Source organism: Haemorhous mexicanus, chromosome 13 (assembly GCF_027477595.1).
Source record: "Haemorhous mexicanus isolate bHaeMex1 chromosome 13, bHaeMex1.pri, whole genome shotgun sequence".
In the NCBI taxonomy this organism is placed as follows: Eukaryota; Metazoa; Chordata; class Aves; order Passeriformes; family Fringillidae; genus Haemorhous; species Haemorhous mexicanus.
The window spans coordinates 11,703,768-11,716,207 of record NC_082353.1 but is presented as its reverse complement, the minus strand read 5'-3'; the positions used below and the strand labels follow the sequence as shown (position 1 = coordinate 11,716,207).

At 40.9% G+C, this 12,440-nt stretch overlaps 1 protein-coding gene across 2 annotated transcripts; it reads right to left on the bottom strand.

Moving 5' to 3' along the window:
* Positions 1 to 40: 40 nt before the first annotated feature.
* On the bottom strand, positions 41 to 9,362 carry SLC24A5 (solute carrier family 24 member 5). 2 transcript variants are annotated; one of them, XM_059858371.1, is made up of 9 exons: positions 9,227 to 9,362; positions 8,092 to 8,271; positions 6,732 to 6,815; positions 6,539 to 6,642; positions 6,121 to 6,221; positions 5,075 to 5,358; positions 3,936 to 4,142; positions 1,073 to 1,174; positions 41 to 533 (listed from the first exon to the last, which is right to left on the bottom strand). In XM_059858371.1, exons 1-9 carry the CDS (start codon positions 9,270 to 9,272, stop codon positions 211 to 213), a joined length of 1,431 nt encoding a protein of 476 aa, XP_059714354.1. In that variant the 5' UTR covers positions 9,273 to 9,362; the 3' UTR covers positions 41 to 210. The 2 variants fall into 2 exon arrangements, with proteins under 2 accessions (XP_059714354.1, XP_059714353.1); XM_059858370.1 differs by lacking the exon at positions 9,227 to 9,362 and adding an exon at positions 8,504 to 8,597.
* Between the last annotated feature and the right edge of the window lie 3,078 nt (positions 9,363 to 12,440).

Genomic DNA, 12,440 nt, shown 5'->3' with positions numbered 1-12,440 from the left:
TCTTGATTCTAAAAGAAAGGGCTCCAATTAGGCTGTGATGTTTTTGTTCTACTTAATATTACTTTATTGACATGACTTAGTTCTGTATATAAGATTTAGAGCCCAATGGGAGTTTGGAGTTGTTTTTTTAAATTTTATTTTGACTAAATGAAGAAACTGATCTTTTTCTCCTGCTTTTATTTTTTTCATCAGCATAATCACTGATTATAACTAGTTACCACAGACCCTTGTAGGATTGTTTCCTATGATGCCAAGTTCATATAAAATTGATAATACAGTAAATACTAAGTACAGGACAAGACAAATTGTTCCCAATTTTTTATCTATTTTCCAGCCATTCAGGTGAACTGCCAGAAAAATAAAACCAACAGAACAGATAAGAGAAATGGCTGTGTATGTCAGACCACTGCTGTTCACTTCTATGGGTCCTGATGTATTTATGAAGGCAGTTTTTATAAACCAGGGTATTCCCAAACACAGCATATCAAATACATTGGATCCTACAATGTTAGACATAGCCATATCTCCATTTCCTGTAAGAGAAGAAATACAAATAAGTTGGCTTAATTGTATTGCATGAAATTGCCAAACTGTTTTGGAGGAACAGACTGCCAGCCCTCAGTTTCTCACAGAGCACCCTTTTCAGATTTTGCATTGGAAGAACTGTAGTCACGATTCTACAGAACATGGGTACCACAACCATTAAAAGTCTCCCTAAATCACCAGCATCTGCACAGTTGCACTTATAATTAAGATAGGCTATTAAAAAGTCCAGTTATGTTTAAAATACTGAGACCTACAGTTGTGTTCTGCAGTAAAACTGTAATACTTAAACAACAAATAAACCAATCCAGAATACTTCTCTGAGATACTCTGAGAAGTTTTTAAATGTCTGAGCCACAGCTTTTTCAGGTAAGCTATTTATTTATTTTTAGTAAACTTAAGCTCTAGAATCTGGAACACGGATTTTGAGGTTACTCCTTGAATTTATCAAAATGTTGACCATTCTTTCTTTTTGTAGTATCTTTTAAACACATCCATTGGCATGAGCCTAAATACTAAAATCTTTTACCTTTTCGAGCCACCAGCACACTTGCAACTGTATCTGGTACACTTGTTCCTGCTGCGAGTAGTGTGAGACCCATGACTGACTCTGGGATTCCCAGAGTTTCACCTGCAGTTGAGAAATAAAGGTAGAAAATGCAAGTGTGGTTTTAGTTAGGACTCATTCACAGAAAGTGCTTTGGACTTTATTTGCTGGAGAAAGAATCAATAATCATACAGGAATTTCATATGTAATGTATCAGCTAACTTAACTACATGTGAGGTGACAGAAACCACAAAGCAGTTAAAACTAAGAGTAACAACAAATATCCCTTCCTTGTTCTTCAAGTCTGCAGTGGTCAAGACAGTATGATTTTTTTATGATTTTTTTCTTGCAGATAAAGCAGAAGTTTAAATATCTAACAAATTACTACTCCTTTATTTTTTTTTCAACTTCCAGAAAATACTGTAATCTCTTACAGTTTTCGGCATCTCCTTGTTAGTGTTCAAAAGTCTCATGAAGCAATAACTCTTATTATCATTCTTTTTAATCCCCTCAGGGGAGGGGAAAAAAGCACATGAATTTTCTTGGGGAGGACAGTCATTAAGATATTATGAGAATACTGTCTCAACTACATGCCTTTACCATTTCATTCCAATTAGAAAGTGATTTGAAAGAATCAAAGTGCAGAATTTTTGTATTACTTGTAAGTACAAGTAACCCCTTAGAAGTGTGAGTTCCTTTAGGGAAATACTCGTTTAAATTTGAAGAAAAGTTTTAAACTGTTATTAGGAGGGCAGCTTATTTTTCCCTAGTCTCTATTTTTCTTAGCCCCCAAATGTCCTGTAACCATATTAATTTCTAACTTAAATACAGGGATTCTTCAAAACTGTTTTAGCAGTTGTACCATTCAGATGCATCAATATGCTGAAGTATTTGATACCTCTAGTTAAGCAACAAAGCAATTAATATTTCTTGAACGTTTTTGTTCACTAAGAAGTATCTTAATATTTTTTATTGTTGAAATCTGAGTCCTTACGTGAAATATTTTGACATATTTAATAAGAGCAATTTTATTTAAATAAGAGGCAGTACACTAAGCTAGGTCAGCAATGCTTGTCTATTGCTCACCAGCTTAGTCTAGAGCAGCCCAGTAAATTTATATTTGAAACTGTTTGTTGATTTCAGAGGTACTAACATGATCCTGTTGCAGAATTTGTACTCTCTTTATCCTTCCATCACTTCTGATAGATTTGTAGGATGAGGGACCAACAAATCAGCTTATATAAATCATCCAGGCTGGAAAATCATGGTCCAAACCAAGGTGAAATATGAATGAACCAGCCTTATGTACCCAACATTAGTTTCTAGCCCTCTGAAGGTTATAAGACAGAATATAAACTCAGGAGAAGCTAATTTTTCATTTTATTAGATAGATTTATCTTCTATTTAATGTGTAGTGGTTTATTTTCTAGCAACTGACCATTAAGACAGAAAAGTGTTATTTTTCTAGGCTTTTGTTAATTTCGTGTATCAGTTGCAATGTGTTGCTATAAGTAGTCGAATTTTCTTTGCCAGCAACAGAAAGATGTACTAAATTAGGTTTGTTCTTGACCGTCCCAGTTTAGTGCCCAGCTATACTTTTGTGACATTCTGATAGACTGATTATGCAATGATAGAACCTTTTGAGTTCTCAACCTTCATGAGAGCCTGGACTTGAATATATTGTGTGTTTAACTTGTAGTGTTTTAACATGTAAATAGAATACAATTTACCTAGAAGTAGTGGGCCAAAGACCCCAGTACTACCTGTGATGACTCTGGAAAGTGAACTAATACACTCTGGATCTCCAGCGTACCTGCTTTCATTTGAATGAATGATTTGTCTTGTAGAACAGCAATAATGTTGACTTGGATCCTGTTTCAAAGGCTTCTAGCATCCAGACAGTGAACCCTTGCTCTTTGGGTACAAGTAGAAAATTATTTAACCAAGGGGTTAACATGGTGGGTATAACATTCAGTGATCTGCTAGTAATTTCTCCAAGGTTTACTGAATGTGTAGGTCTGCTTCTGCACTGAACAAGGAGTTATTCATATCTGAACTAGCAGAATGCTTGAGTAGGATTAGTGAGCTATAATGTGAAAATGGCAAGCTTTGAAAAATTTCTGTAGAGTTTCAGTTTCATTTTCTGCTTGTTCTGAAATATAAAAACTGGATGTCTTTCAAGCTGACTGGAGAAACAATGAATTGAGGAGACCTTTAATACCTCAAAGTACTTTCAGGAGATGGTTTTTACATACAAGTCCATACTCCTTCTCTCACTTTAATGCAATCCTTTTACTGCCCCACTTTATGATGCAGATCTGTAAGAAGTCCACATATACACACTCCGAGAATGTTTAATAAACACATTTGAGAAGTTTTTTGGCAGTGAATTTAATGCCAAATCTCTTACTGCAATGTTTGTGAAAAACACAGGTATAGAAATTATGGATTTTTTCAAAAACTTTGACCTCTAATTCCAGTCTTAGGGGATTTCATGTTTGCCAGCCTTCAGCATGACAAGTTTATTGCTGTGTGTCTAATTGCTTTGCTTAATGAAGCAGTTTAGTGAAACTCTGTTTTTAAAAATAGATCGGGTTTTTTGTAGCTACATCAAGTTCTCATTCATGTGATGGTAAGCAGTGTGAAGCAGCTAAACTCTATAAAGTGTTCCATCATTGGATAGAAGAGGGTGGCAAACTAAGCAGTCAAACATAAGTTTGTTGTTTTTCTTTGTTGTGTTTTTTACAGCACAATCTGAGTTGCTAAACTGACTTTTAAAGGGAAACCTCACAGGGAAACCACACAACTTTTTCAGTGATTCCTGACTACCACTTTAGGTACCCACCTGCTATTGTTACCATCCATACAAGAACATAAGTTATTGCAGAAATCCATGCTGCTGAAATTAAAAATGTCACCATGAACCAGTTCCTCCAAAACTGTCTTCTGCAATCTGGTATAGTTAAATACAGTAGTGTGATAATAGGAAGGGATAACACCCACAAAATTCTCTTCATATCTGCTTCAGGCATGGTAAAGACATTTGGATGATCTGTTGAGGAAAAAGTAACTTTTAAATTGTAGCATTGAGCTTGAACCCATAGCATACAGTATGTTACTGTCCTCGACTTTTGAGAATACTGAAAAAAGGTGAAAAATACTTCTTTCTCAAGTTTCAGCTGTAGTGTTACCCAGTACCTACATCTGTCTGGACAAAATTCTGAAATCAAGTTACTTCTGGGGAGATTCTGCTTGTATATATATTTTCACAATGAGAATAATCACCAGTAAAATAATCTCCCCAGGAAGTGGTTGGACAATTCTAAGATTCAGATGAACAGGTGCTGGTCCATCTGGGACCATGTTTTTGCCAGGAAGGGTTGGACCAGATGATCCTTGAGATCTCTTTCCAACCTAATATTCTATGATTAAAATGTTTTTTATTACATCACCAGGAGAGAACTAAGGTGGATGAAAAATGAATTTCTTTGTAAGGGTTTGCCCATAGCATTTACCAAGAGTAAGCACCAGCTGCTCTTTTTTGCCTAAGAGGAAACGTGACCTGTGGCCACATCACAGCTGTCCCTTTACTTTTGATATTATGCATATTTTGGGCTGTGAACCTGCCACTGTCATAAGGAAACACTGCATATTACTACAGTACTTATGTGGCTTTCAGCTGATTGTGCATTTTACAAGCAGTGTTGCTGAGAAGTTTCAAATACACACAACAAAGACAGAAGTTCTACTACAACACAAATGAGCAACTATCCTTGCATTCCTCTAGCAACTAGCTTTATATGAAAACCATCACTCTGACTTTGCTCAATGTTATATTCCAAGTTAAAATAACGATGTACTTAAATACTAGGCTGGAGTTCTTTTGTGAGCAAAATGTTAATACTATGTGAGAATCTGCTCTTGATCAGAATTGATGCAGACAGTCTTGCGGAGTGCTAGAGACAGCTGTAACAATACCTGTACCTTCAGAGATTTCATCGAGCCCATGTAAGCTTGTTGAAAGTTGAGAGTAGTCCAGCTCATCTTGAAAAATTCCACTGTCTGTTCTTGACTGTTGACGAATTAGAGGTCCACTCTCGTCCCTCCATCCAACCAGTGGCTGCTGCTCTGCACTCTCTTCCATGGCTTTTGTAAAACATGCGCAGCAGGGACTGAACTTTTTCATGAGGTATTGGTTGATTTTAATGTCAAAACATAGTACCAGAATATAACACCCATATATCAATAATAGGGATGCACTTTCATACCTAGAATGAAAATCAAGTTTTATATAATGTGTAGTATAAAAGAACCCAATTGTTGGATAAGAAGAAAGAGAGAAAATTTGCATGAATAGCAAAAGGAGAACACACAAAAGCATCTATTTGCAATTGTATGGCTAATGTCATGGAAGTTTGTGAGTGTCCCCATGTCTTTCAGTAGTTTGATTAACTCCCCTCTGCAGAATCTTGTTTGTGTATTGTATAGCTGCATGTTTTTTCAGGGGATCTTACTGATTGAACATTTTCCTGATGTTTGCAAAATTGAGTCTTCATGTGATGCTTAAATTATAAACTTCAAGAGACTTAATGCTGGACCTGACTGTCTTGTTGAGGTAACAGGAGTTTCAGTGTTGATGGAGGAGTTAAAACATCAGAAACTCATTATCTCCTTCTGGCAGACAAAAGTTTTCCAGAACAATGCTGCTATGAAAGGAAAGGCTTAAAAGGAGTAAATGCTGAACACTAATTGCCATGTCAGAACAATTGTGATAGAAATTGTGAAATCTGTACAGACAAACCTGTGCAGGTCAAACTTCATAAATAGGCAGAGTTTGAATGTTTAGGTAATAATCTTTACAAGCATTGTGACTTTTTAAGTTTTTTAAAGCCAACAGGATGTTTATTTCTGTTAGTGAATGGCAGTTCAGGCTACTTGAAGTTTGGGGCTTGGGGATTTTCATTTGTTTTTCAAAACACTGTCTCACAAATCTCCAGTCAACAGGAATTCAACACTACTTGTGCTCTTACCAGTAAATTCTGCTGTCAGATATCATCGCAAGGACCGCTGCTGCACTGATGGTATATGCCAGACAGTCTCTGAACAGCGGCCAACAGGATAGCCTCGAAACCTGCAGATCAGTCATGTACTTTTCTTAAAACTCTCTGTAATACTTTCACTAAGTGCTGTAAATGCTGCATCAATATGTTGTTTCTATATTATGTAAAAATTAAAGATTCTTAGGAATGACTTAAGTATGATATTTAACAAGTTAGTGTTTTTAAAAACTTTCATAGCAAGTTATCTTAAAACTGATTACATGCTGGTTTTGCTACTAAATAATAAACTTGGCAGTTGTCATAGTAAGTCTCTCTTGGCTTTTGTTGGCAAATGAGAAAGGATAACTGTTTGGCTCTTAGGAGCAGAACTATCAAAGTTGATACGTACCACACTGGAAAACAGCCCACAAGCTGCAGAAATACCGAGAAGATTATATATTGCTGATCCAAGGATGGTGCTGACGCCGATATCTCCCTTTGTCACAAAAGCTCCTGTAAGGAAATTGACTCTCTGGTATGTTTCAGTTTGGCATGCAAGGAAAAGAATTCTCAGTTATAAAGAGTCAAAACACATCTCTTACCTAGAAAAGCAGTGACAAGCTCTGGAGCAGAGCTTCCAGCAGCCATAAAAGTTGCTCCAGCTACATCTTGTGAGAGGCCAAGGCCTGAGGACAGAACAAAAAGAGTTGCTTAAAAAAACCTGATACTGCAGTAGCCTGTACCCTTTACGTTCACTAGTACATAATAGTTACAACTACAGTTTAGTAGATTAAAGTTTATTTTCATACAGTCAATGCATTTATATGAGATTCATTAAAATGTTGAAAATTAGCCTGATGCATTGGGCTAGTTTATTTCTCTTGTAAGGTTTAAATCTCTTGTAAAATCAGCATTTGTATGCAGGATTTAACTGTGTTTCCTATTGGTAATAATTGTGGGGAAAATCTATGGACTGTAGTGTGATATTGCTGCATGATCCATATCAATTCTATCTATCTTCCAGGGAAATTTGTACTTCTGTATCTTCATATACCAGAAACATTAGTTAAATTCAAGCCACTGCTGTGATCTTAAAATCAAAATTTCATTTTGTATAGACAGTATAAGAGCCTGTGTGTTGCTTCAGAGAAATGATATTTTTGTTCTGGCAAATTGACTTTCTGGGATGTAACTCAGTGGATCAAATCCTGCACACAAAACAGGGACGCATAGCTGACCATGGCACAAGTCTGACACATGCTTATTTATCATCAATGAACAAAACAGTAGCTCTTATGGCAGTGTATAGGCTTACACTTGCTGTAAGTGTTCTGATTTGGAGGGGGTTTTCCAGTTCAGGGATGAGTTTCCCTAGGGAATTTTGTTAGTTCTTGGCAGTGAAAATCTGAGCTCCCTGCCAAGACCATCTCTTTACTTCTGAAGCCAGGGGAATTGTTGCAGGTTGATTAGATTTCTTAGAACCGTGGTAACCATAGAATTCCTGTCCCTCCTGTGTCATACCTTTAATATGTTAGCAGTTGCTCATCACTACTTTTAAAGAAAAACAAACCCTAGAAAGAATTTTGGTTTCACAGATCACCATCCCTCCTATTTTTTTTTTTTTTGTTTTTTTTTTGTTTTACTAGCAGTTACCTGGACATTGTACTGTGCAACTCAAAGTTAAATTGTCAGTTTAGTTAATACTGAGGAATCTTAAGATTTTCCTCCAAGCAGAAAGAAAGCAAATATTAAATAAATACATGTGCAGTGTAATCACTAGGTTTTTTCAATAAAATATTGATCCTGTGTATCAAATTAAGTGTTGAATGGACACATCTGTGCATGGTAAGTGAAACTTGTTCAGTTTTCTTTCAGAGCACTCTAACTTTGAAGCTTTTTAAAAGAGAAAGTTTTATGCCAAGCTTCTCAGTTTTACAGGTAAACAGTCAGGATGTCACTTACATTCACTGATGATCTCTAGGGAAGGTAGGAAGTAATCATCACACACAATGGACACGGCCAAAAACATGTACAGTATAATTATGAAGTAGATAACGATTCCTCCATCCTTCCTCTCCTGTGGTGTGAAAAATCCTTCAGGAAACTCCGATGAAGACGAGAGGATGCAACGCGTCCCGTTTCCTGAAAATTGAGCGCAAAAGTGTTACACATCCTGACACCTCAGGCCCCGGGACGTCTGCGGATTCGAGCTCCGGTGGAGCACAGCAAGGACCGCTGCAGCGATGCCACCAGAGCGCCGCACAACTGCGGGGGGGACAGAGCCGCCCGCGGGACCGCGGGACGGGCTGTGCAGCGCTCGAGCGGACCCCGGTGCCCTCCCGGTGTTCCCGGTCCCCTCACGGTCCCCCCGTACCCGCGGGGTCCCCGGGGCGCTGGGCCCGCGCTCCCCAGGCCGCCAGCGCCGCCAGCAGCACCAGCGCCGCGCGCCGCCGCGCGCCCGCCCGCATCGCCCGGACTGCGCGGGCGGCAACGGCGCGAGCGGCAACTGCGCGAGCTGCGGCCCGGGCGCGAGAGTCACGTGGGGCCGCGTCCCCCCCCCGCCCCTCAGCGGCTCGCCCCATCCCTCAGGGGTCCCACCGCCCTCCCAAATTCCACCGCCCCTCCAGATTCCACCGCCCCTCAGCGGCTCGCTCCATCCCGCAGGGGTCCCACCGCCCTCCCAAATTCCACCGCTCCTCAGGGGCTCGCCCCATCCCGCAGGGGTCCCACTGCCCCCCAAATTCCACCGCTCCTCAGGGGCTCGCCCCATCCCGCAGGGGTCCCACTGCCCCCCATATTCCACCGCCCCTCAGGGGCTCGCCCCATCCCGCAGGGGTCCCACCGCCCCTCTCAGCGCTCCGCCGCTCGCCGCCGGCAGCGAGGGGCCCGTGGGTCCGCGGGCAGCGTCTCCGAGCCCGAGCCGCGTCCCACACGGAGCCGCACTCCGGCCCTCGCCCCGTCCTGCCCTGTGTTTGCGGGAGAGCGAAGGTTTTGACCATGGCGTGTTCGGCCTTGGTGCGAGGTGCTGACCGCGATACCCAGGTGCTGTGTGATGTCTCGGGACGCAGAAGGTGAATTTAAACTTACTCCTCAATACCTTTTTTCTGCTGTGACAATTTCTGCTTATTCCCACCTATTCCCATTATTTCTGTGCTGGGCAGTGGGAGCACCAGGCTCACCCTTCAGCGGGGCAGATGGCCATGCCAGTTATGTGAATGGTTTGCAGGAGCAAAGCTGAGACCCACTCAGAGTTCCTCCCTTCAGACCCAGTTCGCTGAACTCCTTTGTCTGGTGACCTTCCCACAATGCAGTCATGTGTATAACCGAAGATTAAAGAGTAAAATGCAGTCTTTAAGCTTTGTAAAGTCATCACCCCTGCCCCTTCTGCAGTCACTGGTTTCTCAGGAAGGGAGTTTCCCTTGTATCACATGCAGACATGCCTCCAGAAATATTTGCAGCCCCGTGATACCAAATGGAGTTTTGGGGTGTCTGTTTTATTACTTGTTTGTGAGGTGCAGGGCTGATACTCACATTTGTGAGCAAGAAGTGCAAACAGGAACAGATTGTTTTGCTTCATTGCATCTAATCCCTCTAAACTCCTCAGGTTCCTTGCATCCATGGTGTTTGGCTAATATGTGATCAACCCCACTCTACAATATAGGAAATAAAGTGACAAATTGGGTATTTTCCTTTTATACTGAATCAAACATACATACAGCCACCATTATAGCATGAACAATGAAAAAAATTGCCTGGAACAACAAACTCTGCAGCAATTGCTGTTGCCCATATCTGATCCCTGTGTGGTCCAGAATGCCTATTACTAGAGCAAGAATGATTTTAATAGTCAAGATTTTTAGGGATGTTCACAAATGATTCTGTGTGCTCTCTGAAAACCAGACTGCTGCAGAGAAGATGCTGCTTCTCCTGCTTTACAGAAAAAAATAGATCATTTTGGTCTGGGAAGATTTAAGGATTTTCTTCTGAATCCCACTTCCAACCAGAGAAAACACTGCAAAATTCCCTGTCTAAATTACCGGTGGCTCTTTCCTTACACAAGCCAATAGAAAGGGTTTTGCTATCAAGGTAAGTGGCTTCCTTGCCACTGCTTCTCTTCCTTGAAACATACCATTGGCTTACTCTTAAAACTCCAGCACAGTTTTTTTAATATCAGATGCTTCATTTCAAAGTAGTTGTTTTTTGCTGGTGTGCTTTTTTTTTTTTTTTTTAATTGCTTTAAAGTACTCACAAGCCTGCCTTTCTGATGGGAACAAGCTCTCTGGTACAGTAACGTGTTTGCTGCATGGTTAGGAAAGCCCAGTCATGTGATTTCAGGATTTGGAGGTTTTGCTTTGCTTTTACTCTGCGTTCAAGCTCTAATTCCTTTCTATAGGCACCCCCTCTCCATGCATAGCTGAAGCAAAGCCAGAGCTTTGATTTTACTGAAGGCTTAAGTCCACTTAGTTTGCTGAGAAGTTATTGAGTGAGGATGCTGCACTTGCAACCCTCCTTGCCAAGAACACCCCTGGAGAGAGCAAGAAACAGAACACCCCCAGTGTTCCAGCATGAGGAACCACGTGCTGCCTGTCTGCATGCTTAACCTAGCACGGAAACACGGGCAGCCAGAGCAGGCTTTGGCCTCAGCATTGCTGGCTGCCAGGTCTGGGCTATTGCAGTGTGGGAGAGCATTCTGTGAAGCTGAGGACAGTCAAACATCAGTGCACATTTGATGCATGCTTTTGCATTTTTTGGCTATGTTAAGGTAAATTTCTACTCTCTGGCAGTAAAATAATGAATAAATAAATTTTTCAGAGCTTCTGAATGAGAAAGATGGATGACTGTTTGATAGATTGCTAACACTAATGCTCCACCAGGGATGTGCTAAAAGGCTGCTATGGTTGCCTGAGCACAGTCCTCGGAAAGGGTAAGGGATCAAACTACAGCAGCTGCAGTTCCTTTCCCAGTGATCATAATCTGGTGTGAACTGGCTACAATGCATCTGAATGTCCCACACAGCTCAGGACAGGGAGTTGGTTTGCTGCCCAACAAAGCACAAGGAGGTTGGGCTGTCTAGAGGTGTGACTCCAGCTGAGTCACAAATGTTATTCTTATGGTGCAATTTAGGGCACAGGTGGGAGAGAAAACGTTAATTGGGATCAGCTGTTGTATCTCCACAGAGCAGGTACTCATTTTCTTGTGAGGAGAGTGGCACTTCAGTACAAGACCAAGGAGTTTTTCTATAAGCGCGGAGTTTGCTCAGGATCATTTGAAAGTTTTTTTTCCTCTGCTTTTTTCACAATTTGAGCAGACAGACCATGGATAGTGAGGGGAAAAAAGTAAGTGAGTTTATCAGAATTTAAGGGAAGCATTAGTCCTTGTTGGTAGGATCAGTCCTTAGATAAAAGAGATATGGGGAATAGCACGATGAATTCATGACTAGCTTAAAATAACAACAAAAAAGTATTCTTGTGTGGTGGGGGGTCCAGTCTTTTTGGGAGAAGGAAAGGGGATATAGATCCCTGTAAGGAATCTGTGGTTAACTTTGATATAGGTGATCACACTTGTGTAGGAATCCTGAGCTTCTCTGGCTTCCTTAATTATAAACACACTTCCAATCTTATAACTCAAGCTGCAACCTACTGTTTTAATCACAGTGATTATACAGATCAGTGTCTGCATCATTCTTGCCTTGTGATTTTGGTTTTGGGGATTTGTTTGGGGATTTGTTTGTGGTAGAGGTCTCTATAAAAAATATTCTGGTCTGAGTTTGGATGAGGCTGCTCAGACAGCCCCAGGGCTGATATCAAGGCAGCTTGGTGTTAGCTGTCCCTCCATTTTCTGGATGTAGAGCCTGTGCACAGCTGTGCTTTTCTGTGTGACAGCCTGTGCATATACACACCACCTATGCTCTCAGTCACAAGGCCTAATGTGCTGGGAAACAAAATAAGTGAAGATGTTTTCATCCTCAAAACATACCCCAAACCTCAATGTTGTTGTGAGAATCTGATGGTATCCCTGTTTGGCAGAAAAGAAGTTGTGGATGAGCAGGGCACTGACTACCTGGCCTACTGCTGTGATGGGAGGCTGCACTAGGGCTGTTCAGAAGGTCAGTTTCCACACTCCTTTCTTCTGTTTGTGTAGCTCCTGTGCCATCTCTGGAGTGCAAAATAGTAGCCTTTAAAAGTGCTGATAGAATAAATTCTCTTACCCCGAGGTGCTCAGATACCACCCTGAGGTGATGAGATAAATACTGTTGCAAAGTTAAAATGAGTCTCTCCAGTGTAACTCCATTATTCTTCATTTAAAAGATA